Source organism: Rousettus aegyptiacus, unplaced genomic scaffold (genome assembly GCF_014176215.1).
Source record: "Rousettus aegyptiacus isolate mRouAeg1 unplaced genomic scaffold, mRouAeg1.p scaffold_m13_p_15, whole genome shotgun sequence".
Lineage (NCBI taxonomy): Eukaryota > Metazoa > Chordata > Mammalia > Chiroptera > Pteropodidae > Rousettus > Rousettus aegyptiacus.
In genome coordinates this window covers 6,840,204-6,867,373 of record NW_023416290.1, presented here as the reverse complement: position 1 = coordinate 6,867,373, position 27,170 = coordinate 6,840,204, and the positions used below count along the sequence as shown (strand labels likewise).

The following is a 27,170-nucleotide window of genomic DNA, read 5'->3' as shown; positions in this document are numbered from 1 at the left end:
AAAAAAAAAAAGTTTAAATTTGGAAATTTGGGGTTTGTTCACGCAGTCCATAATGTACCTTGACCTTTATGCCCTTAGACTCTGCATGGTTTGCAAACAAGACTTACTTTCCATAGGCCCATTAGAGTCTAAAGAAGCAATCCCTTCTGAATCCTCGCCCTTCTTCCAGGTAGCACGTCCTGCTTTTTTGGTTAATATTGAGCACTTACCGGCTTCCTTCTAAACTCTTCCCATTTATCAAGCCCTTTAATCCTCCCCAAAAGCCTACAATGATGGTGTTATTATTATGCCCAATACACAGAAGAGAAAATTGAGGCATAATTTATGCCTCAAATAGTGTGTATGTGGCAGCGGCCATTTCAACCTAGGCGTTCTTAACAGCTACAAAATGCTTTAAAGACTCAGCATTTAAACTACAGCCGTAAGGCAATAATAAATTTATAAAATTAAAACATATAAAGGCTTTGATAATGTTTGATGTGTCATAAACAAGTTTTTATGGTAAACTTTTTATTCAGTTATGACGTACGTTATTGAAAAATGCCTAAGTCATGTTCAGTGAAGTTTCATAAAGTGAATACACTGATATAACTATCACCCACATAGAGAAACAGACTATAACCAGATTTCCCACCACCAAGTCTCTCTTGTGCTCTATGGTTAAGTTTCAAAGTTCAAAATGAGCACTCAGTGATTGTTGTACTGTGTTGGTGGGAAATTACTGCTTAAAAATGATTGCTTGCTGGAAATTACTGCTTGGCTATCACCCATAGGAACATAACATTCTAACAATAAGCTTTCTGCTTCTGTACTCCTGCACACCCGACCTATAGGTTGACAGGTAGTGAATAGAAGAAAAATAGACCTTTGTGTTCAAACAGAATGAAGAATGGAGTTTGGGGCTTAAAAACCCTGTACCTCTACATTTCGGGGCTGCTTAATTTGGTGTCTGCATACCCCTGGCAGACTCAGCTGGCTAAATAGAGTGTGTTTCCTGTAACTCACTGAGTTCTGGTGGTCCGTGGGTCTTTCTGGGCCTTGCAACTACAACAGTACAAGCTGCATTCTATAGTCTATTTCAGACACTGATTGAAATTAATTCCCAAAGTAACATACTCTTTGTAGAGCAGTTATTCCCAAAATGTGGTCCCCCGACTAGCAGCCTCAGCATCACCCTGGAACTCGACATGCAAATTAAAGGACCCCCAATTCAGATCTATAAAACTGAAACTTGGGTGGAGCCAGCAATTTAACAACCCCCGGGGCTGGTTCCGATGCACAGCAGGGTGGGAGAAGCACGGATTAAGTCCGTCGTAACAGCGTTGATTCGTGATCGCGTAGTAACCGTGTTAGGTGGCTAACAAGGTCAAAAGTGTTACGCTTGAATATTAGTGACAAGTTCTAACCATTCATCTCTTATCGAAGTACACTGCGGATAAAATGCTTTCCATTTTAACTAACGGTGTAGCTCTAGTCGATGTTTTAGTTTAGCAGGAGGATAAAGCACTGCCCTCACGTCCCTCCCTCTCTCCCAGCCCAATCTGGAGTTAACTCAGTTTACTAACAAAGCCCGGCCCCAGGGTGATGGAGGAGTCAACGTCCAGGTCTCGGCCAATCAAAAGCCAGATTCCAGCCTCTTGCTCATCCTGGCGGCGTGATTGGCGGGTTCCCGGCGGAAAAGCCCTGTCGCCGCACCGCCCCCGCCCTCAGCCAATCGTCGCTCGGAGCTCGCAGAGGCAAATCTCGCGCCGGCGATTGAACATGGCGGAGTGCGCCGCGGCGGCGGCCCCCAGCCCGCGGGGTCGTGCGGACGGGCCAGACGCGGGCCCCTCGGAGAAGCGACTGCCCGAAGCGGAGAGAGAGGATCAGGAGCAGTTCGAGTGCCAGGAACTGCTCGAGTACCAGGTGGAGACGGCGGGCCCCGAAGGAGAAGAGGACGCGGGCCTGGTGGCGGAGGCTGAGGCGGTCGCCGCCGGCTGGATGCTCGATTTCCTCTGCCTGTCTCTTTGCCGGGCCTTCCGCGACAGCCGTTTCGAGGACTTCCACCGGACCCGTGACAGCGCCGAGGGTGAGTGCTGGGCGCGCCCGGGCGGGGACCTGCGCTGCGCAGTCTGATGACTAAAGTGGTACCATAGAAGGATGGGCTCCTGCCGCAGAAAAGGCGTAAGGAACTCGGAGTGAAGCGTGGACTTCAGTTAATGTGTCAATATTGGTTCATTTAACATATACTGTACGAATATAATATGTTAACGGGATGCTGGGAGGAGGGTATGTGGGACTCCTATCCTCACAATTCTGTAAATTTAAAACTTCTAAAAAATAATGTTTATGGAAAAAGTAAAAACCCCTTTCAAGGTTATAGCTGAATACCCAAGAAATAATTTAGGCCACCTCCATTATTTTGTGGTTAAAGGCACAGAAACCCATAGAGTAAACTGTTGTTCAAGTTGCAGAGCTAATCAATGAAAGATATGCAAATTGCGAACATAATTTTGTCTCCGTATTCCCATTTTTGACTGAAAGGACTCCTTTTTGTCTTTTTTTGTAGAATTTCATTTACTACACTTTCCGTATTGTAAAAATATACAACTCAGTGCTTTCTAGAAAATTCTTAGCTCTTTCATTCTAACTCAATTATTTTCACACCTCACTTATCTCATAGCGCTTTTTCCAGACTTATTCCTAACGTGTCTTCTACCTGGGGAAGCAGCATGGGGTGACGGTTAAGAGCATGGACTCTGGAGTAAGTTGCATGAATTAGATTCCTGACTCTACTGCTCTACAGCTGTAAGATGTGAAGCAGGTTACCCTCGTGGTACCTCAGTTTCCTCCAGTGTAAAATAGTGATAATGATAGTGTTTACCTCATTGGGCTGTTGAGAGAAGCAAGTGAACTGATATGATTAAAGCAAGGATTCTCGACCCTAAGCACTGCCGACAGTTTGTTCTGTGTATGGCTCAGGGTGGTGGAGAGTGAGGATGAAGGTGGGTTTCTTCTGTGCCTTACAGGATGTTTAGCAGCATCCCTGACCGTGTACCACCCCCTTCTGCTCATGACAATGTCTCCAGACATTGCTAAATGTCCTCTAAGAGACAAAAGCACCCCCAGTTAAAAACCACTGATATAAAGTGCTTAGAGTAGCACCTGGTATTGGTGCCTAAATACGGCCACTGTCGTTGCTAGTTATTAGATCCTTCTTGTGTTTTACTGTCAGCAGTGTTTGGTTCCTGGTATGGAGAAAGAAGATAGTCACACGTTCATCTGGAGTAGGTCTTTGTTTGTTTTATATATTGCCTAGCAGTAGAAAGAATAGGATGGTAGTGGTGTCTAGGATATCTAGTTATATTGTGTAGTTGATGGAGTTGAATATGGAGGGAAGTAAATATAGAAGGGTCTGACTTTCTTCCCTAAATCGATTAGGTATTTCTTTCACTTTGTTCCTATACCATACTTACTCATTGTGGCACTTAAATAAAATTTTAATTAGTCACTTGCATAACTTTTTAATTTGTGCCTTCTTAGACTAAAACGTCATCCAGGGCAGGGACTGGCTGTCTCATTCAGTCGTCTGTCCCTTAAACCGGCTAGCAATCGATGGTCAATAAATAGTGAATGAATTATGTTTAAATTCTATTTAAATTTTGTGCTGACCTTGAATCCTATTCAGTTATATTATGGATATATTCGGCTAAGATAATTGCAAGTATAGTATAAGACAATGGCATTTTAGAATTGAGGACATAAATACAAATAAGCATATTTATTTGTCTTATCTGCTTAGTGGTTGCAGGACTGCTTTTCAGTTTGCTAGTTAATTTAACCTTTTTATATGTTAAATTAAAAGCTCTGGGTGAAGTATAATGCTAACAGTGGCAACTTTGGGTCTTTAAACATTTCCTTAGAGAAGCCCTCCCTGATTCCGCCTCCCTCCAGCTTTACACTGCAATGTCTCTCTGTTTCCATAGCAGTCTATACTTGTCTTTTTTTGGTTTTCTCTACCTTTTTCCTTTAGCTGTTCAGTCACATGTCTTTCATTGCTACATGGTAGTAAACTTGCTGAGGTCCAGGATTGCGGTTTACTCACCACTGCCTAGCGTAACATCTGGGTGGACATTCAGATATCTGAGAGATTAATATTAATAAACATGTATTTAAAATGAAGCTTTGTAAACTGAACAGCCTCTCAACTGAAACCTTGACAGAAATAAAATAAAATTGCCTATAATGTTAATTTTAAAGCATAAAATAAGCTTCCAGATTAGGATTTGACACATTTTACAGTTTGCTGTATCTCTCCCTTTTCGCTAGAGTGCTACCTGTGAAAGTAGTTCTAAATATTCTACGTGTGAAATATCAGTTTTATTTTGCAAGGGTTTGCTGCTATTTTTTTATTCAGATTTTTTAAAAGTTGTATAACAGCATACAGCTCTAAATTTATGATAATTTTTGCATGATGTTTACAACCTATTTTCTCAACAAACTACATGGGGACTGCTGGGTCGAGCTTTTAATAAAATTCACTTTTTTCTTTTTCAGCTATTATTCATGGACTCTCCAGTCTCACAGCTTATCAGTTGAGAACTATATACATATGTCAGTTTTTGACAAGAATTGCAGCAGGAAAAAGCCTTGGTAAATGAGTTTTTATCTTATATTGTAAATATATCAATCTATGTCTCAAGGTAAGACAATGAGAAGAAACAGATGGGAGCTGTCATTTGTTTTTGAGAGTTGCCCACATGCGTTTGTTGTATACATCTACGCACAAGCATATCTAAAGGAAGTAAAAGAAATAATAGCCCATATCTTAGAGCAGTGGTTCTCATACTTTAGTCTATTTGAGAAATGTTAGAGGACTTGTTTAAAGAAACCAGAATGCTGAGTCCCCTTCCCCACCATGAGTTGCAGATTCAATAGGATGGTCGAGGGGCCCTGGGGTGATGTCGAACAGTTTCCCAGGTTACTCTGATGCTGCTGTACTAGGCTTTGTGGGCTCTGTCATGGACTCTATGTTAAACCTGCATGGGAACTCTGTGGTAACTCTTACTATCATACCTACTCCAATTTTTACTGGCAACTATGATATTTGAATCCTCTTATTTGAACTTGATATCAGCACTTATTTTTATTTATATAAGGGATATGACTTATAGCTGTAATAGCTCTCTTCCTTGTCCTCATAGTTCATTTAAGATTGTTATCGTCAATCTTAAATGAACTTAAATGATTCAGTTTATCAATAATGGCTGATCTTACAACATGATGATTTAAAAGACCTTTTGATTCGAATAACTACATAGTTATATTTGTTTTTACAGTTTACAAAATGCTTTGCCGGTAGTCCTGAGTGGTAGGCAATACTTAGGTGAAACTGCTCCCTTATACACATGTTGTGTTACACAGAATCTCAGTATGTTAGTACATCTCGCACTCTAGCTCTGGCTCCTGTAGCATGCTTTGTGTTGGGGGTGAGGGTGGGTCTGGAGTCGGTGCCTGGCCCCCAGGTGGATAGGACCAGAAGCAGAGTAGATGGAGGGGAGGTGGAACTGGAGGTTGGTCTGGGCCTGCCGCTGAAGAAGACGGGCTGACGGACACAGTTCGCAAGTTCTGACCGCGCAGACCACAGGTTAGCATGGTTGTTACCCGAGTAGTTCTGCAGTCAAATGTCACAATATTCTGAAGTGCCCCAAAAACCCTTCCTCCAAAAAAAAAAAAAAAGGAGGTGGAAAAATATTCAGATTTTGTGTGTGGTTTAATCTTGAAATTTATCAGAATCTCATTTTGTCTTAGACATACTAGGCCAGGCAGGGTCAGTTACCAGGAATCAATATATTTCACTGTAATGGACTCAAGTGAGACAGCATTTAAAACTTCATTTTAATTTTCATATTGGGTTTTCAGCTAAACATGCACTTTTGTATTTTTTTTTAGTGGTCGCTCTATAGCAGCACTTCCTGACAGAAGTATAACGTAGGCCTCACATGTAATCGAGAATTTTGTAATAGCTACATTAAAGTCGAAAGAAATAGGTGGAATTAATTTTAGCAATATCTTATTTAACCCAATATCTCTAAAATATATGCCAACACCAATATAAAACATGCTTTATGAGATATTTTACTCATTCTTTTTTTCAGTGAATCTTTGTGTTTTTTGTTTTGTTTAGTTTTGTTTAATTATCGCTTATAGCACTTGGTCTTCCTCGGTGATCTCCCATCCAAGTACTAACCAGGCCTGACCCTGCTTAGCTTCTGAGATCAGACAAGATTGGGCACATTCAGGGTAGCATGGCCATAGTCTTTTTTTTAGTAAATCTTTGAAATCTGGTATGTATTTTATACTTAGAACACATCTCAGGTTGGAATGGCCGTATTTTAACTGCTCAACAATTCCATATGGCCGGGGGCTACAGTAATAGCTATAGTCTCCTACACCATAGGGCTTTAAGATCTGGCAAATGTCTCCTAGGGGGAATGTTTGTTTATGGCAGGCTCCTCTTTTCATAGGACTTTATCTCTTAGGATCTGTGAGACTCTGGGAGATTTCCCCCCTTTTCCACCCTGGTTTCTTGCATTGCCCCAGAACCCAGCAAATTTTCCATGAGGAGAAACCTGTGTTTTCAGTTCTTCAGGTTTCCGATCCAACAAGCTTGCCCCAAGGAAACCACCAGAAAAGAAGCTTTTCTCGTTTCTCTACCCCCAGTAAAATCTCCCTGCCTGGAGTAAAGTGGATCCCCAGCCTTAAAAATAAATGAGCTCAGGGTAGAAAACAGCTACAGGTCTTCAGCTCACCTCAGAATCCTCTCTCTGGAATTGTAGCACATCTGGTTCTCATTGCTGCCGCAGCTGTCTCATGCCTATAGCAACATGTTTTTGCAGTTTATTCAGTTTTCTTCTGGCTGTAGTCAGCACTGGCCTGCTGCAGCAGCCTACATCCTACCTGAAAATGAAGCTCTACACTGTAAATATTTTGAAGATCTAGCATATACATTTTTTCTGTATCTCACAGTTATAAGGAGGAAGACAGGTTAGTAAGAAGGGTTAGATAATGTCAGTCAAGAAAGACCTATTAGGAAAGACAAATACCGAAATGAGGTTTTAAAAGAAAGAAAAATGGAAAATGAAGATGCGTCGGGGAACCTGCCTTTGCGTTCTCATTTCGCTGCTTCACAGCAGGTCCTCCCGCCGCACGAGCCACCTCGTCACTCCTGAAGTGCACCTTTTTGAGACACTCAGTTCTTTAGGGTTCCGGTGTCTGCTTTTACCACTTGCTAACTGTGTGACCTCTAGATCTCAAGTCCTTTATAAAACAAGGTTGGTAATACTGTGTACTCTTTTAAAGAAATTGGGTAGAGGGAGGAGCTACTGCGTGTTAAACACTTAGCACAGTGCCCAACACATAATAGGGCCTCAGTAGCTGTTAACTATGAGTGTGAATGTCTTGTGTACCTCACCTTCTGCTCTAACTTCTTGAAATGTTCTCCTCACCCTGTCCTCTTCACTTGGTCACTTGGTTACTCTTAATGTCTCAATTCAGATAACTTCTTTCTTTTTTCTTTTTTTCTTTTTTCTTTCCGATAACTTCTCTTTTATGAAGGACTATATTTTAATATCCCTTCTCCGGGCCAACACTCTGTTAACTCTGATAAATTGGACTCTCCTGGAGAGTTCTTAGAAAATACAGATGTGTGGCCTCTGCTCTATACTAATTAAATTAATCTCGGGTAGGGGGTACAGCTAGGTATCTGGCATAATACATAATTTTAGTAAAGTACCAGTCACACTGGTTTGTCTAAATGTCTCTCATAGTTCACATGTAAGTAAGTCCCATAAGGGCAGAAACTTTTTCTTTATGTTTGTGTCTTAAGTATCTGGTACAGAGCCTGGAATATAAAGAGACGTGGTATATGAATGGATATATTTTTATATCAAAAATGTTGGAGAAAGAATTAGGAGAGAGCAACAGGAAATGAAGTAGAAATCATTGAAACCACTAATATTAAATTGCATGCTCCCTGTAATTTTTCAGAGGAAAAAAGGAAATTTTCTTAAGTATGTTTGCTACATAGTTGCTGTGGAACTAATAGCTTATGTGGGGATTGGGAGGAATATAGTAAATAGCTCCTGTTTCAAACTTTGAAATATAATCATTATGCATTATAGAGTAATAAGAGATTTGCTGCCTTCAAGACACTGAAAAGCCAATGGGATTGTTAAGTAAGTGTAAGTGTAAAATACTACACAGTATAACAAATGGGAATGGTGACACAAAAGATTTAGAGAGAAGAAATTTCCTAGTCACTAGAGTAAGGAAGGAATTCAAGAAGGAGGTAGAGTTTGCTCTAAACCTAAAAGGATTGATGGGTTTCATTGGATTGTGAAAATGGCATTCTAGGCAAAGCAAAAACATTAGTTATTTGGAGAATCAACTATAGTTTACCTGGAAAGTAGAACTCCTCATTTCCATGCTTAACTCCCACAACTTGCTCCTCACCCAGGCTTCCTATGTCAGTAAGTGGCAATCCCTTCCTCCAGCTGTTAAAATCTGAGAATCCTTTGTTTTTCCTGACACTTCACATCCAGTCCACCATCCATCCAGTCGTCCACTCAGAGTTCCCAGACACTTGCGTCCCTCCTCCGTTACCACAGATGGCACACATCCCGCTTGCCCACTGCTCTTGGCAGACTGACCTCCTTTCTGCCTTTCAAACACCAGGCTCTTATCAGGAGAATGCACTTGGTCCCTGTGGAGTGCTCTTCCTGTAGATATTTGTGTGACTGCTGCTTCGGCTTCACATTGTGCTGATCTTGGCTCTCCTTACCCCTCACTTCCAGAGGGAGGCCTCTCCCACCTGCTCTATCTGAAAGAGACCCTCCCTCATCGTTCTGGGTTCCCAGTACCCTTTTCTGGGTTCCCAGTACCCTTTTCTCTACTAGCCTTTATTACTCCGAAGTTAAATTTTCTGTTAACTTGTTGATTTATCTGTCTATCGTTAGCATTGTGAGCATCCTAAGAATAGTGACTTAGTCTTATTCACTGAGATAGTTCAGTTTTTAGGCAAGTGCCTATTCATAGTGAGTGCTCAGTACTTATTGAATACATGAATTATAGATTATAGATTTAGGACATACATAGCGAAGGTTCTGAATGTCAGAATGAGATGTTTGTGTGTAATTTGCTAAGTAGTTATCAGCTACTGTGAGTCTTCGATCAAAATAACCTGATCAAAATTCTGTTTTAAGAAAGTTTAACAGTAGCGTAAATATCATCTCATTAAATATTCACATAAATCCTATGAGGTAGTATTTACCTTCACTATTTTATAGGTGAGGACACTGAGGTTTAGAAAGGTGACAAAACTTTTTCCACACCACACAAGCAGTGCATGATGGGTCTAGAATAAACTCCACAGCGAGGTGTTTGAAGCCACTCTGCAGTCTTTTGCAGCAGATTGGATATGGCGATGAAAAAGGAAGGAGCGAGACAGACTTTAAGTTTGGTGACTGGAAGAACGTTAGCAGAGAAATAACTTCTTGAAGGAGCCTTTATCAAATATTCACAAGGATTTCAGGCTAAAATCGAATTCAAAATAAGCTCATTTCATGTTCTAGAGGCTTATAATGCAGTTAGACTTGAGACCATTTAAGAGCTTTTTACTGTGACACCTTATGTAAAATATAGCTTGCTTTAGCTCTCGAAATCAATATTTTAGTAAATAAAAGCTTCGGATATTTTGTAAACTCATCTAGCTTTTTTCATTATTAAAGTTGATTTCAATAAGGAAATTAACTTGAAAAATCATTTCCCTAAACTAGTATATACAAAAACAGTGCCTGGCAGGTAATATACACTCGGTAAGTACCTAAAGAAATGAATCTTTAACAATTGACAAAATAAGGTTCTACTTAGCTTTCTAAGTTACCTATTTTTGTTCTGGTTTTAAAAGATGCACAATTTGAAACAGACGAACGAATTACACCCTTGGAATCAGCCCTGACGATTTGGGCTTCAATTGAAAAGGAACATGACAAACTTCATGAAGAAATAGAGAATCTAATTAAAATTCAGGTATGAGAATTTTGTGTTTAAAATTATTATTTTGCTAGAAAATAAAGATATGACATCTGAAGAAATTAAGAGCCACTTAACAGAAGTTGCACGGTAAACCCAGAGTAAAAGTTAATGCAGTCATCCTCCAGAAATCTGGCCTTTGCTTTAATGTTTGTTGCCTGCGTGTAGATTGCTCTCACTTCCGAAAATGTGCCGCATCTATTTAAAGATCACCAAGCAACTTTCAAAATCTGTGATTAGCATGCTCCCATTTTTTATAGAAAGATTATAAATGTGAAAAAAGTAGAATATTGAATAAAAAATAAATGGATTTTTATGATCAATGTAGTTTTCAAAATGTAAAGTTTTAACTACATAGAATTTCAGGAGTAGCGTATTAAAGAGTGATAAACCAAAAAGCCATTAAAAAATATAATAAGGAAAGTATGTTTTGCTAATAGGCAAAGCAAATATAAAGGATCCCCCGAAATAGGGATTTTATTAGATAAATACACTTTTCCTTATTTAAAAAAGAATTTTTTACTGTTGAATAGAAAATCCAGATAGTGGCCCACCTTCCTAAGAATTATTGATTGTGTAGTGACTGTCAAGTAGAATGAAGACCTGAAAAGAATGGGCAGAAAAATGACTGCTTCTTTTAAGAATTTCAACCCAGGGCTGAGATTTGTTATGTTACCCCTATTTGGAAGGGCTCTCGAGGAAGCAGGCCTTTGTTAATTTACTAGTATAAAGTTGCGTTACCATAAAATACATAGTGAATGTGTAATGTATTATTTACTATTTGCCAGATACTGTTCTAAGCCCTTTCATATATAAATGTAATCCTCAGAACAATCTTTTACATATATAAGGCAAACGAGGCACCAAAAACTTAAATAATTCATCCAAGTTTACAAAGCTACTTAAATGATAATGGTCCCATATTTACCACATTTGGTATCCAAAAGGCCAATTTATAAAACGATTATTCAAAAGTATTTGGCTTCCTGGGTTTCTATTAGAAATTGTACAGGGACCCTAACTAGCAAATTTTATATATCCTCAGAATCACAAATACCATCTGCCTCCTCTCTCATTTTCCATTTGTTCAAAATACATAGCTGGGTCCTAAGAATACATATTGTAGCTCCTAACTTATTCGTTATTATTAGCTTTTCATTTAGCCTAAATTAGAAAGAAATAGAATGCTGAGTGTTTATTAGTAAATATGCAACAGGCCAAGGAAAATTTTTTCTGTCTTTTTAAACCACAGTTATTTTACCTTTGAAAATTTTTTTATATAACAACAATTAGATATTTTGAAAAGCGATCTGAGGTGTGTATTTGTCATCCTATCTTTTAGGCTATAGCTGTTTGTATTGAAAGTGGCGATTTTAAGGAAGCAGAAGAAGTCTTTGAGAGAATATTTGGTGATTCAGATTCTAACACGGTAATTGTTTAAATTAGAACCAGAATTTTAGAGCTGTTTATATAGAATGAGGAACGTTGAAAGAACATCAGAGGGATACGGAACGATTTATCTTTAAACAGCAAAGGGTAGTGCTATCCAGTAGAAATGTAATGCAAGTCACATATGTGATTTTAAGTTTCCTAGTAGCCACATTAAAAAAGTAGAAATAAACAAGTGGAACTAATTTTAATAACATTTTATTTAACCCAATATATTAAAAAAATAATTTTAACATTTAATATAAAAAAGTATTAATGAGATATTTTCACTCCTTTTTTTGTCTATGTCTTTGAAACCTGCTATTTTATACTTTTGTCTAAACTCAGGGCTCGCACGCTTTAAGGGCTCAGTAGCCATGTGTGGCTGGTGGCTACTATACTGGGCAGTGCAGGAATGGAAAGAGGCATTATAACTTGCTTATTTTTCATGGATTTCTTATGGGTCATTAGTAGTTTTGTGTATATGTGTAATGTTAAGGTCGATAGCACTGGTTTTTAAATAATAGCAAAGTGCTATTGGAGTAAATTAAACTTATTCAAAGAAAAGATAGTTTCAGTGAACTTTTTATTGAACAATAGCTCACCTGTAGCAGAGTACGCGTATCATAAATGTATACATAGTTGTGCTACTGCTGTTTCTGGGGTGTAACCCTCCAGCTTGCAGCAGGAAACCTGATACACTTACTGGGTTTCCTGCTCCTACTTTTTCCTCCACACTGTGAGGCTACCGAAAACCCAGACTCTGCTTGGACCTCACAGAAGGGGAAAACCTTACAGCCAGTAGCATAAGAGAAAGTGCCGAACCTCACTGGTGTTAGTAATCGGTACTAGGCAATACCAAGTAACATTTGAAATAGCATTTCCTGCACTCCGACAGGCAATGAGTAAAAGGCTTAGAATACCAATAGTTGGCTCAAAAAGTGGAGAAATGGTAAGGCTGCCATGCCTTCCTCTCTGGAATGTATAGTGGTACTTAAACTTTGGAGAGTATTTTAGCAAAATCTATATAAGCATACATTCCAGCAACTCCACTTCTAGATAAGCACCCTAAAGTGGCTGTTCTCACTTTCAGTGCAAATTTTAAAAGCCATAAAGCTTTATTTTGGAGGAGTGAGGGGAACAGGCCCTACTGAGATGGTCTGGGATAGAGCCTGAGAAGTTGAATTTTTTAAAGCTCTGTAGCTTTTATTGTGCAACCAGCTTTGAAAGAATTGCTGTTCAAGATCAACTTGTACTGTGCACAAGAAGACATGGAAAAACATTGAACAGATTGTGGTAATAGAAAAGAGCCTAAATGCTGTCAACAGTCTAGAAGAATGGATGAGGATATGATTTTTTGATCAGTGGAATACTACATAACAGAGAAAGTAATTAGTTCTACAAATATCAGATCAGTATGGATAAATCTCATAAACATTGAGTTGAGCAAAATATACAAGTTTCAGATGAATATACATAACATCATTTGTATGAAGTCAAAACTGCTAAATAGTATTTACTGCATATTGTTTACAGTTGTGTACATACGTGGTGAAAGTATAAAGAATGCACGTGTATGGTACATTCTAACTTCAGGACAGTAGTTACTCTGAGGAGGGGGAAGGCTGCGGCGTTACCAGTCATGTTAAGGAAGCATGCAAGGGCTGTCGCTGGGCAGATGTCTTTATTTCTTAAACTTCATAATGGATGTTCAGGTTCATCATATATTTTTTTAAGTCAGAAAGATATATCAGTGAGCCATTTAAAACATGAAAAAATTTTAAATCTCTTAATTTTGCTTGTTTAACATTTATCAAGTGATCTTTTCAATTAAATATGACAAAATTTCTAGTATCTTATTTGGGATTTTGTGTTAATGTTTCTTCTGTTTTCTTTAGCCTTTACGAAGGAAATTGCTTACGGTAATCTCTCAGAAAGATGCATTCCATTCCTTTTTTCAACACTTCAGCTATAACCACATGATGGAGAAAATTAAAAGTTTTGTGAACTGTGTGCTCAACGAAAAATCATCAGCCTTTCTAATGAAGGTATGACTATTTCAGAGAAACTTGGTAGACTTGGTCGAAATTGTTATAATAAAGGAGAATACTTGAAATAGAAATTCTTTAAAAACAAATCAGAATTTTATGTAGTAATTTTTAAAGAAGAATGTGGCAGACATTACAGTAAGTAAATCCAAAGGGTTTATTGGTGACCTTTGTAGTATTTTTATAACTTTTCAAAATAAGAGGGGAATTTTTCAAAATAAAAAAGTTGAAGTAGAAAATTTAGAATGAAGAAGTAAAAAAATATTTAGTTTAAATTTTAAAGAAAATTTTAGCATATTTTTGGAAAAAGTAAAATTAAGGTAAAGAAGGGCCTTTAAATTTTTTTAAGGCATTTTATCCTCTGGCCTCGAAAGTTTTTAACTTAATATATTGTAGTAGATCATTGATTAATTTGAGGTAGTTTTATTTTTAAATATCTAGAATTTTTGTTGATTGCATTTAACTAACCTTTATCCTGAAATTGCCTAGAGTATCGTGTGTATCCAATAACATTTGCAAGGAAAGACCTCCAGAATGCTTATACACCAAGCAGGTGGCTCAAGTAGCTGCTGCTGCTGGGACAGTTACTGGGAAAAATAACAATGTGGGGCCTTTTGTTGGTCTGTAAACAGGTGCTGTAGTTATGACTGTCAAAGAATTAGAAGGCTTAATTTCATGCTCTTCGTTTAAAATGGCTCAGTGCATTCATTCCTTCGTTTAAGGCGGCAGCAAAAGTGGTGGAAAGTAAAAGAGCGAGAACAGCAGCCTATCAGGATAAACCTGACAGTGACAGCGACACGGGGACCGACGCTAATCCGGACACAGGGAGAAGGTTTGTCAGTTCCTTGATACATTTTCTGTCTTAGGAGCGCAGTATCTTCAGGTGAAAGTGATGCTACTAAGCCACTATTAATAAAAATAATTACTGAGCAGTAGGTATTTGGTCTTGCTGATGACTAACTTTTGGCTGGCTGTTTGGAGTATGTATGGCTTATGCAAAATTCTGTTACATATGCTAAACAAAAATAGAGTGAGAAAATGTGCAGTTTAGATAGCATGAGTAATATCGTTTACCATTCTCAGGGGACGTGTGCTCTGGAACGGCATTGAGTCGGAGACCCGACTCATCTGTGTCCCTTCGTCCTCGGGTCCCACATGCCTTCCTTAGGTGACGCTTCTACTGTACTGCGAATTATTCAGTATTGTAAGACTTCGTTCATACACCTTCTCTAAGCGCGAGCTAGCCCACTTTGTTGGTCCTCCGCTGAACAAACTGATTTGCTCCCGTGCTGGAGGGAGCCAGCTTGTCAGTCATTCATATCGAGAGATGAAAGTTCAGTCTCCAAAATTATTTCTTCTTTAGGGATTTGTGAGGGTGATTTTTACGGAATTGATTTTTGCCTTTCGCTTTGACTTTAGAAACTAACCCTATCAAAGAAGACAAACTCTGCCTTCAGAAAAGTCTGACTCTCTGTTGAGCCTGCGGTCCATTCCCTCTCTTCCTCCACCCTACCCCAAGGCCACATAGTCACATCCTGTGGTCGGCATGGATGTAATATTACTGTTTATCCTTGGGACCATGACTTGAGCTCTTAGAGGTGGGCATTGGGGTCCAGGTTGGATGGACATGGTTTGGTTATACCACGAGCTCGATGAGCTCAGTCATCTTACAGTCTCCTGTCCATGCCTGTGTGAGCAGGGTCTGCTCCTCGCTGCTTCATCTCCCCAAAGGCTCCGTTGGAGGCTTATTTCCCACTGACTTGTTTTTTTCCGAGACCCATTTTGAGAAGTACAAATTTTATTTTTATTGGCTCAATTATTTCATTTTGTTTAGGAAATCAAAGATGAGTAATACTAAGACTGAATACATTCTGTGGCCCAGCCTTCCGGCCCATTGTAACACTTCTTTAAAATAAAACTAAAACTTTCCACAATTCTTACTGATAATGAACGCATTTCCTACGTACCGGCACTTACTTCAGATGCCCTCCCGGCCAGACAGTGTGTGTAAAACAGTTCCCGGTGTCATCTGTCTCTGTGCCCTGCCTCTTCTTCACCCCACACATCCAGCTGTCTCCCCAGGTTATGAATCCCATCTCAGAAACGCCTCTCTAATCCATTCTTTCTTATCATTCATATCCTAGCTTATTACTAGCACAAGTTCATCCTTGACGTGACTTCCAGAGTTAGCTCCCCATGAAAACAAATCTGTTTAAATCACTTCCCAGTTTAATAACATGCATCAGATTCCTGTTTCCTAGTAGATGAGTCAGAATCTATTGGCATGGCTTATAAAACCCCGTGTAGACGCTTTCAGTTTTGTTCATAAACAAGTCTGCACCTAAGCATTGACCCCTTCTTGCCCACACATACAGTACTTTCTAGTAACACAGAACTTCTCCCTGACCTCGAAATATTATAAGCTCTTTTATGCCTCTACCCTTGCTTCAGTTTTGAGTCTACTTTTTTTCTGTTTTCGCCAAGGCAAGCTCTTACTGGCCATTTAAGATCTAGCTCAAAGATCACCTATAAGAAGTCATACTGACCTCTCCATCAGAGTTGTCACTTCTGTGCTCCCTTAGCACTGAGTCACATATCTTGGATAGTAACATACTTTGTCTGTCTGTATCCCTCACTAGATTGAGAAGCCTCTGGAGGTTCTTAATCAGTTCTGTATCCGTGGTGCCTAGTTCGTTATCAGGGATACATTAGAACTTGTAATACTAGATACAGGGAACAAAACCAAAAATAGAGACAAAGTAAAGATTAAGAATCAAGCAGCTATCGAAGCCATCCTGGAAGCAAACAGAATCAGGACAAATAAAGCATCACATTCACCTGTATCAGGACAAGAATCTGCAGGATGCAAATGAAGCAAGGATAGAATCAGAAATGTGATTGCAAGGACAGACAGATGCTAAGACAGATGAAGCCCTCGTGTTACCAGCACTAGACGAAATAAATGTTTTGCTCTGACGAAGCTTATAAACTATTTAAGACCATAAGAATTATCAGTGTGAAACAAACAGCAGACGTTATGTAATTTGTTGCTAAAGTTTATAGATGGACATAAATGCTAAAGTCGATATGGGCAGCTTCAGGGAACGTGAGCATTGAGTGAGGCCTTGAAGGTTAGTTCAGATTTTTACAGGTGGGTAGAAGAGGAAGTGTCGTTTCAGGAGAGTGTGGTTCCCATGAAGGCATGGAAGGTATAAGTGGTCGTGTCGTGTTTGTGGGAACCCGTTTTAGCTACTGCAAAGGGAGGAATTTGTTATAAAGTTCAGTCCGCTGGTGAAGGGGACAAGAAATTAAACTGGAATTCATGGAAATGAAGATGCATGGGAGAACTTTTTAAAGCGTGACATACGAATGCTTGATTACAACATTAATTCTGCCTAACTTGCATGGGGAAGCTTGATGTAATACCTAGTAAACACATCTGGGCAAAAGTTAGCCATGTCGTAATGGACAGTATACATCCTAATGTTACCACGGTTTCTTTCCAAAAGGTTTTTTTATGTCGTAATGGACAGTATATGTCCTAATGTTACCAGGGGTTCTTTCCAAAAGGTTTTTTTATAAATTGAAATATTTAGTAAATGGACTGTGTGGAAAATAATGTTATGAAAAGTTTATTACATTATTACATTTTTTTCCTTCTTTTAAAGTGTTAGTGACAAACCGTCTGCAGTAACCGAATCTTCAGATGATACAGTATCCTTGCTGAGGTGAAGTAAATTGGCAGTTTTCTTCTCTGTCTTTAAAATCTTTTTAGCAACTCATGCAGATCTAGACATGTTATAATAACTGCCACATAAATGGGATGATTTAAAGACTATCACAGGGCCCTGCTTGCCTCTGCAGATATTCAAGACACTGGTGTGGCCCGGAATTCCAAACTGTAGAGACCTGCCTCTGGGGTCCCGGCTCGTTTTGCGTTGTTTCTACAGAACCATTATTGGAATACACATATAGGGAGGACTTGAACTTAGAGTAGATGCTTATTAAACTCTTATTCTGCCACCGAACAAGGATATGATGCTGAGGCAGGAAGGGGATAGAGAGGTTACATTTCTGATGGCCATCCCAAAATCCGATTTTATGAAAAACTGTATTTAACTACTGGGAATGCTGTGACGACAATCTAACACGTTCAGAGAGCAGAAAGTCTGCGTGAATGATTTCAGAGATAGAGCAGTCGAGATGCTGAACAAGAGTCACTGTGGCTGACGTGGTATTTGGGAATGAGGAATCGAGGGGCCAGGACGTTATGTGGGTTATCCATGGGAACACCGAAAAGTTCATAGTTGGGGTGGAGAAAGGTCTGTGAATGATGGGAAGCACTGGAAAGTGGGGCGAGTGGCTCTGAAGAGTGGTAGGTGGCGATTCACCTCAGTAAAGCGATCCTCATGGGCTACACTGTCAGTGGGAGCAGGAAGTGGGGAATGAGCAGTGTAGGGGCCACCTCCGGGACCCGGGGGTTCACGGAAGGCGGGAGGTCAGGTGTCTACTTGGGAAGCCTGCAGAGGAGCGAGATGCCGTCCCCAGGGCAGAGCTAGATTTTAGACGAGGTGCAGAGGTGGGGAAACTGGTGAAGAGGGAAGAATGGCATTCTGGAGCGCACAGCAGAAAGTTTTGGGAGGGAGGGAGAGGATCAGCAAGCGGCGTAGAGCACTCGTAGGGGTAAAAGTGTAGGTTTCTGGTGGTGTCGAAATCACTTGAGTGAACTACTTCCATCAGAGTTTGTTCCTCTACGAAATTGGACTGATACTAACTTTGCAGAGTTGTCAAAAAATTCTGCCACATCCTATAATGCCAAACAGCCTTACCTTTCGAAAAAGCCCTTTTTTGGAAGCTGTGGTCAAGTGATATCTGCCATCTCATGTATAAAGGCATTTTGGCTTTTCTCTTTAGAAAATAAACATATAAACCATAGGAGAGAATGAAAGTTAACACTTCGTAGTCTGAGGATTTTTTTGTCTTGATCTGTCTAATTGGAGGATAAAAAGAATCTTGATTTCTGAGTAGACGAGATGGAGGAAATAACTGATGGGAGAGGGGGAAGTCTGATAGCAAAAATCAGAGGCCAAAAGTTAAGATGGGCACTGAGCAAGAATAGCACCAAAAGAAACAGGCCAAAGCAGAAGAATGTTCTAGAACAGAGAGAAGACAAATCATGTACTGTTTTCTGTAGCTTTTCTAGTCTTTGTGGAACCAATCATGAGCTTTCCTATGTCTCGTAGGTCTCACAGGAATCTCTTTTTATCTAAGTCACAACATGGAAGACGACAAGACTTTAATGAGAAAGAAGAAAGAGCAGAAACTAGTCGAAGTGAGTACTCTTGTTACAATTTCAGAAGTGGGGAATTGATATGTTCTGGAAAGCCAGCCAGCCCTGGGCCTCGTCACCACACACACACACACACACGGCACTTCAGAACACTGAAGCACAAAGATCAAATGTCCTGACTTCGCAGAGTTAGAGGTGCCAATTGATTTGGAGAGCTATTCTGACTGCCTCGCTTAGAGTACTGTGGCTCTGAGGGTTCATTGCTAGTTCACGTCAAGGGAATACAGGGTTCGGTTCCTTTGAGCTTCTGGTCACAACATTTGTGTCAGCTGATGAGTACATAACCTTGTTTTATGTGTTTCTGTTTAAAGATGCCTTATTTAACATATATCGTATCGTCGATTCATTAACGTAAACTCATGGCCAACAGCACTATAACTCATGCTTGAGGGAAGTATCTCCTCGATGAGGAACGTCATCACTTTCTTACACTTAGGAACACTGGATAGCGCTTCCACAATACACTTGGGGGCATTTTAAACAACAAAATTACCACCAAAAAGCATGAAAATAGGCTGTATAAAGGACACTTATTTATAGCATGAGAGCTAAAACAGGAAGGCGGAGCTTCACCCTATTTGATCTCAGCTGGGAACATACATGTCAGGTGACTCAAAATTTTGCCGTTCTGCACATGTCTGCCAATGACCACAAAAGCACTGAGTATTGGCTTTTGAGTTACAGTTTTTAGTAGGTTAGTGAATTCGCAAATACAAAATTCATGAATAATGAGGAATGGCTGGCTATGTGTAGAATCTAGCTACCCTCTTTACTGCATTAAGAATTTGTCATCTTTATTAAAGGCATTGATTTAAAAAACAAAACAATAACCAAAAAAAAGCATCTTAAAAATAGTCCATAATTATTTTCAATTGCAAGTTGATCGTAAGTTCATCCTTAGTGCTTTTGCAGTCAACAAATGGTTATTAAACTGACAGTGTTCTAGGTACTGTACTAATACAGGGATTTTTAAACCTTATTGATCCAAACCTAAATGCTTACTGATCAATATAAAATAATAGATGTAGCAGCTTGATGCCAGGCACATAGTAGGCCTGCAGTAAATATTAATTGAATAAATTTATTCATAGTTGATGGCCGATGGCATGGCCACTCTTAGCTAGTATTTGCAAATGACAGCTCTGAAACATTTACATCCGTAGATATTATCATCATCCTCGTTTTAAAGATGGTGAGGTTACACTCAAATATTTGCTTCCTGTTGGTGGAGTTCCAGATTTTTTTTCTACATCTATTACTACAAAATGGCTAAACTAAATTAATTCTAACCTGAAATAATTTAGTTCCCTTGACCTTCTTAAGTGCCTGTCTGACTAACTACAGAAACTGCTTGGTATCAGGACATGAAAACCCTGTACATACCTTTAGCAAGAACTGCAGGGATGCTCAGGGCCCAGGGTGGACTGCCATTCCTGACACACAAAGTTTAGATTAATCTTACGTTCTTCGAAGAACCCTATTAAATTTTTCATTTGAAATTGTAGTACTAGGTAATTTTGGAGAGAACTGACACAATTATGTTAACAAAAAGGATATTTAGATTGTCGTATATTTTCTTAAAATGTATATATGTTATACACACACATATATACTAAAGCTTTGTAATTTACAATATACAGATCTTGAATGCTTTTACTAGACTTATCCTTAAGAGTGTTACATTTTTGTTACTATTGTAAATATTATATTTCAGTTATTTTAATTAAATATTTTAACTTGCTAATGTACAAAAATATTATCGAGTCCCATTTATTGATCTTATATCTAACCGTCTTGCAAAACTTTTTCATTCTATTTGTAAATTCTTTTAGATTTGCTATATAAAAATTTTTCTTTCCATAATTACAGTACTATTTCTTTTCAGTTACATATACATTTCTTATCTTACCAAATTGACTATGAATAAAAAAAGGAATAAGTAAAAGGTTATATTTACTACACTGTGTCAAATACTTCGTAAATACCATTTTAAGAAAATTTCAACAATCCTGTTAGGTAAATATTATTTCTCTTTTTCACAAATGAAGAAAAGGCAGGCTCTGGGAGGTGAGATGACTTGTTTAAAGAAATATAAAAGAATGAAGATTCAACACGCCCTCTAACTTCCAGATCTTTGCACTGTACCATGCTGCTTCGAAATTCAAAGGGGGGAAAAATTAAGCACATAGAACTCTATTTTTAAAAAAAAATAGCTAAAAAATAAATAGGAATTTCATGATAACCTTTAAAACTATAATTTTTCTTTTGTTTTAATGTGAAACAATTTTTGATGATAGTTTTTTTTACTTTTAGTTGGAGGAAAGACAAAAGGTAACAGTAGGCAAGCCGTTGAAAGCAAGGGAATGCATGCTTTAAACAATCAGCCAGCCACTTCTAAAAATCATCGCTCTAGGAAAAAACAGGTATTTGTTTATTATTTTTAAAATAATACTTAATGTGTGTTAAAATCATAACTTGAATAATTATGATTATTTCACATCCTGTCAACTCTAAAAATATCTTGAGTATGAAATGTTTCTTGGCTGTCTTTGATTTTGCCGTCTTAGATTAATTGACCAATGTGCCTTTTTAGTTCTAAGAAAATACTTCACCTGCATTTTTTAAATTGTGTTAAGTTGGGTGTTGATGACATTTATTTAAAAGTCAGTTCATCCGATATAAGATGGGACTTAATTTAAATGAGTCTTCAGTGCTTTAAAGAAAAGAAAAGAAGATACCATTTGATATTTTCTGTTCAGAAAGTTAAGATGGGTCAGTTTTAAGACACATCATCTCTTTCCCCTGTCAGTGATAAAGGTCCTGTGCAATTCGTCCAGTGTCTGAAACTTTCATTTCCTATATTTTATCTGGTTTTCTAGTTGTTTACAGCAGTGAATAAATCTGGTCTTGTTCTATCATGGCTTCCTACTCTCCTTTAAGAATTTTTTCTTGATAAGCTTTTTGAAAATGGTTCATATTGAGATGTTAGGTCAAGGGTCAAGTTCTAGGCTACTAGAAATACTTCCTGTGACTCAGTCTTATTTTGGCCTTGCTTTCTCACCTGGTGAACATAGCAAGCAACTCCGAGTTTTGATTTGCTTTTTGCAAATATCGCTTATCTGTGATTCCTGATTTAGTCCTACCACCTCTGTTTTTGGAGCAATTGCAGATTGAGGGAGGCTCCTACTTTGGAAAAATACACACCATAGGCTCTGTCTTGAGATCAGGAAGCAGAGTACCTACGCCCTGCTTCTACGCACACACACCTTTTGTCAGTTTCCACTGATGACATACACCTTCCACCTGTATTGTGGTTCAGGTCATAGGGGTCTTCTAATTTTATCAGAGTTTGGGATTTTATTTCTTTCCTTGTCGCTGTTGGGTGAATTCCTGCAAACCTTATGCCACCAAAAGTCTTATGTATTTTTGTCTTTGATTTTTTTGCCCTGCAAACATGATGTGCCAAGGTATAGATTTGGGGATGTTATCCTACATTGTGTTCTCTGATCTTCCTAGATCTGTTTTGATCTCTGTCATTAATTTTGGGAAATTCTCAGCTATTGTTACTTTAAATCTTCATTTCATGCTTTCTCTCTTTTTTTGGTTTCCCATTACATATATGTCACACTTTTGTAATTGTCCCATAGTTCTTGTTTCTGGGATATTATTTTTCCTTTTTGTTCTTTGCTTGTCAGTTTGAGAAGTTTCTGTTAAAATATCTTCAGGCTTACTGATTATTTCGTGATCCATGTCTAGTCCTCTGATGAGCCCGTCAAAGGCATCTTCATTTCTCTTTCTGTATTGTTGATTTCTGGCATTTCCTGTCGATTCTTTCTTAGGGTTTACATCTCTGCTTACATTTATTTTTCCATCTGTTTTCACCTGTTGTCCACTTTTTTCCACTAGAGCCCTTGGCATATGAATCACAGTTATTTTAAGTTTCCACTCTGATAATTCCAGCATCTCTGCCGTAGCTGAGCCTGATGCTTTGTCCCTTCTGATAGTGTTCTTCACCTTTTAGTGTACCTTAGAGTTTTTTGTTGGTAGCTGGACATGATGTATCCAATAAAAGGAACTAAGGTAAATTGGTCTTTACCGTGAGGTTTTCTGTTTGTCTGGAGAGGAGTTATGCTTTATTTACTATAGCTATAGGTATCAGGGGCTAAAATTTCCTTGTTTTTCTCTCTCTTGTCATTGGATTTTCCTACAGACTCCTTAGTGAGAGTCCAAGGCAGCGCTTTCAGCGGAGGCAGCTGTTGTAGAGGGGCCCAAGTAACGTGGTGGTAGGATGGGGGAGGCGGAAAGGAAGCGTCTGTAGCTCCGCGATTGTCTCGTTCCTTTAGTGAGCCTGCATCCTAAGGGCTAAGACCTTCAAGTGCGCGTCTCAGCTTTTATTTCCCTCTTGGGTGAAACAGGAAGCCTAGAGTGGGCCGAAGTTGGGTATTTTCCTTTCCCTGCCTTGGACAGCTAGAGGGGGCTGGAGTTGGTTGTTTGCACAGGTCAGTTAGGCACTGGCAAAATTAATTTCTCTTGAGGGCAGGCTTCTGTTATTGGGAACAGAATGGTGTGGATGTAATTCAAAATGGCTGCTTTTTTCCTGCTGCTTGAAACAAGGGGAGATTTTTCTACCATCTTTGCCCTGAGAACCTAGTGGGGCTTTGGGAGGTAAACCTCAAAAATTGGTTAGCCCCGCTATGACTGGGCCCCCGGAGTGTTTTGGGTCAAGCTCGTCCGCAGTGAGCCTCCAGTGACTGCCAGCACAGCGACATGCTCCCACCAGCAGGGGCTCTGGGCCTCGGCCCTCGGCTCCTGGCCCGCCATGACTCTCTGTCTGCTTTTCTGTCTGTCTGGTGTTCAAAGCAGCAGTTTGCCCCATAACATTAATTCTTTGATGAATCTAAAAAGAGTTGATGAAGTCATCAACTTTTTATTCTGAGAACTGGAGTGATATTTCTTATTCTGAGGACTGCAGTGATATTTCTAAGTTCTTTATGTATTGGTCCAAAAAACTGGAAGTCTCTGCCTCATACTTTTAGTAGATCTCTCCCCGTGGTTCTGCCAGCAATTCCAAGTGGTATTGTAGGCATTATTTACAGATGTATTTGAGAAAACGGTTTCTCTTTGTATTCAAAACAAAATGTGGGATATCAACTATGTAATTTAAAGAATAAAATAGAGGTGATATTGTCTAGCAGTGTTTACTATGCCAAAAAAGAATTCTGTGGATATCACTAGTGTCTGGATTTACCTTTAGCTTCCAACTGTTGGCTTTTTGGTAGAACAACTTGTTTCAGATGAGTGGCAGATTTTACCTTATTTTTGTGTTGAGATTTGGGCTCCTTAAAAATTTTTATTGCAGTACTATACCTGATTAGACAGTTTCTCCTTGCTGCCTACCTCATCACAATTTAAAAAGAACCTTTCTTTTATTCAAAAGAAAATAAATGCCTTTCAACAGCAAAGACTTTTTTTTTCCATAGATGGTATGTAATGGGAATCACTGTAAGACTATATTTTTACTATAAATGGTAGCATTTTTAAAGCATTATAAAGTATTGTTTTTTCCTCTATAGGCAGAAGAAATCAAATATGTTATATACACTTTTTAGCTTCAGGAAAGAAGGATCGGGTGCATTTTAATTTGAAGAGTTTTAAGAAAAAGTAGCCCTATGCAATTTGACTGTCCTTGTGTTTTCTTTCTGACCTGGTGCTGGTAACCCAGTTGTGTCACTTACTCAGCTCTATCCATAGAAAGTGGGAGTCGGCCCCTGTCAATGCCAATCTTTTAAAGAATGTAGTTATTATTGCTACTTGATCACTTGTTCCATATGATGTTTTGAAAGATTCTTTTACCTTTAAATCATAAATGAAATTAAGCAAAGACTATAAAAACCATCAGATTAAACAAAATAAGGCGTCATCAACCTCAAAGAAATAATATATCAAGTTCTTCAATAGTAGGAGAAAATATTTATGTTAAACACTGGTTTTCAGTTGTAACTTTTTTCTAGGCCAGAGGTGGGCAAACTTTTTTCTGTACAGGTCAGGCAGAGAATATTTTAGGCTTTGAGAGCCACATACAGTTTCTGTCACATACTCTTCTCTTTTTCTTTTTTAAAAATAGCTTTTAAAATGTAATAACTGTTGTTAGCTCCTGGGCTGTGGAGACAGCCCGGAGCTGGATTTTGGCACTAGCTTGCCAACCCCTGCTGCATGCGAGCTCCACTGGAAAGCACTGCTTAAACTTGTTGCGGCCAGGAACCTACGTAGGTTTCGAGCAGAAAATATTAGTTATTTCTTGAGAAAAATGGGCTTTGGTATTATATCAGGTATCGTCTGTGATCTCTATTAAAAGTAATATAACTCAGATTAAAACAAGAAAACAGTGCTGTGTGTATGAAATTCACATAAACCGAAGGCTACTCTTTAAAGCCGAATAATTGTGTGGCAACTTCATGCACAACAGAAAATGTTATCTTGGAGACTGTAAAACCGATAGGCTTTTTAAGGGGAGTCTCAGTGGCCCCTGAAATTTCGTGTGAAATTGTACACACCCTCACTCGTGTGTGAAGTGGTTCAAGACGTGCGAGCCGCTGGGGTTCGTCCGTGTCGCGGTCTGTGCTGTCGCCTTCATCGCGCCCGCAAAGGCTCGTGTGGCCTTGCGTAACTGTTCTCAGGCGCACAGTTCAGCGGCGTCGAACACGGTTATCACGTTGTGCCGCCGTCACCACCGTCCGTCCACAGAGTTCTTCATCCTGCAAAGCTGAAACCCTGTGCCCGTTGAACAGCCCCCCGTTGCCTCCTCCCCCACCCCCAGCGGCCACCGTTCTACTTTCTGTTTGTATGATTTTGACTCCTAGATGCCTAAGCAAAATCATACAGGATTTGTCTTTTTTGTGACTGATGATGAATCGATTTTTAGAGAAAATGTGAAAGTCATCTGGGGAAATTAATCATAGTCTAGTCACAGTAAATCACTCAGGTGGTCATATTGCTCCTTCAGTATGTCAGCAGAAGGAATAATTCGTTGGTCACCTTTAGCAAATACTGAGTGTCATTTTTTCCCTCTGTATGATACTGAATTTGATTTTTAAAAATTTTTTATCATTTTCTCCAAAAATAAAATAATATAGTTTTAATTCATGCTAGTTGTATTTTCAAAAACATGTTTTTACAGATTTGAGTTTTACCTGTGCAGGTACTTTGCCCATTATAAACAGAACAGGGTTTTCACTGTTCATTAATAAAATATTAAATATTCATAAGTTCTATTTAGAGGTATGTGGATTATAAATACCACCCTACTGACCGCTGTAGAAAATCATCTTAAATGAGAGTGTGGGCTAAAAGTCAGATGAGTTGGGGAACTGGATTAGCGTTTAACTCTTTCTCTTTGTAGCTCTCTGATCTTAAGCAGCTGAGCCATAGAACGTGTACATAAAAAAACAGTTCTATTAAGGGCCTTTAAAAATGTTATAATAAATGAGAGATCTTAACATAAGCTTAAGAAATGTATACAGAAATTGCTTCCATGTTTAAGAAATTAATATTTTAAAAAGTCATTTATAGTAGCTATGTTCTTTAAAAAATTGTTTCTGTAAATAACTTCTACTTTCTATCTACTTTTGATGGACATTAATTGTAGTAAAACACGCACAAAAACATTTCATAATATATACAAATATCGAATCATTGTGTTATAATATAAACTAATATAATGTTATATGTCAGTCGTACCTCATTTAGAAACAAAGAATTGTCTCTGAATAACTTTTTTTTATCAAAAGGCATGGCTTTGGGAAGAAGACAAGAATCTGAAATCTGGCGTGAGGAAATATGGCGAGGGAAACTGGTCTCAGATACTCCTACATTATAAATTCAACAATCGAACAAGCGTCATGTTGAAAGACAGATGGAGGACTATGAAGAAGCTGAAGCTGATTTGCTCAGACAATGAGGACTGCATGTGACTGTAGAAGCTTGATGAAAGGACGGCTAAATATTTTGATTACTCCATTTTCTTTGAAACTTGGCAGTTACCGATGTATCTTAACATTTTTATTTAAAGCATTATAGTGTTTTTTTGTGACACAGTCATTTAATTGATATGAGTATTTGTGCTGTATGGGATTATATGCCATCACTGTATTCTTTAAGAACCCTTTCACTTTGATGAAATGTAAATCTGTCGAACCCCAGTGCTTTCAGTACTTCTGCTCCCAATCCGTATTCCAATAAAAAAAATGGAAACCTGTTCAGAGAAAAAGCAGATT

At 38.7% G+C, this 27,170-nt stretch overlaps 1 protein-coding gene and 1 pseudogene across 2 annotated transcripts; one reads left to right on the top strand and one right to left on the bottom strand.

The window, feature by feature from the left end:
- The first annotated feature begins 1,726 nt into the window (after positions 1-1,726).
- TERF1 (telomeric repeat binding factor 1) lies at positions 1,727-27,163 on the top strand. 2 transcript variants are annotated; one of them, XM_016153711.2, is made up of 10 exons: positions 1,727-2,068; positions 4,537-4,632; positions 9,947-10,068; positions 11,414-11,500; positions 13,398-13,547; positions 14,270-14,379; positions 17,216-17,275; positions 18,791-18,879; positions 21,211-21,320; positions 26,685-27,163. In XM_016153711.2, exons 1-10 carry the CDS (start codon positions 1,762-1,764, stop codon positions 26,865-26,867), a joined length of 1,314 nt encoding a protein of 437 aa, XP_016009197.2. In that variant the 5' UTR covers positions 1,727-1,761; the 3' UTR covers positions 26,868-27,163. The 2 variants fall into 2 exon arrangements, with proteins under 2 accessions (XP_016009197.2, XP_016009198.2); XM_016153712.2 differs by lacking the exon at positions 17,216-17,275.
- Positions 6,181-6,299, bottom strand: LOC118612306 (annotated as a pseudogene).
- Positions 27,164-27,170: the final 7 nt, after the last annotated feature.

What these genes read in the sequence shown, in the direction of transcription:
- TERF1 (XM_016153711.2), top strand. Translation starts at nt 1,762, where the DNA reads ATGGCGGAGTGCGCCGCGGCGGCGGCCCCCAGCCCGCGGGGTCGTGCG. An exon ending in AGAATCTAATTAAAATTCAG is followed by an intron (nt 10,069 to 11,413) that starts GTATGAGAATTT and finishes CCTATCTTTTAG; the next exon opens with GCTATAGCTGTTTGTATTGA. An exon ending in CATCAGCCTTTCTAATGAAG is followed by an intron (nt 13,548 to 14,269) that starts GTATGACTATTT and finishes CCTTCGTTTAAG; the next exon opens with GCGGCAGCAAAAGTGGTGGA.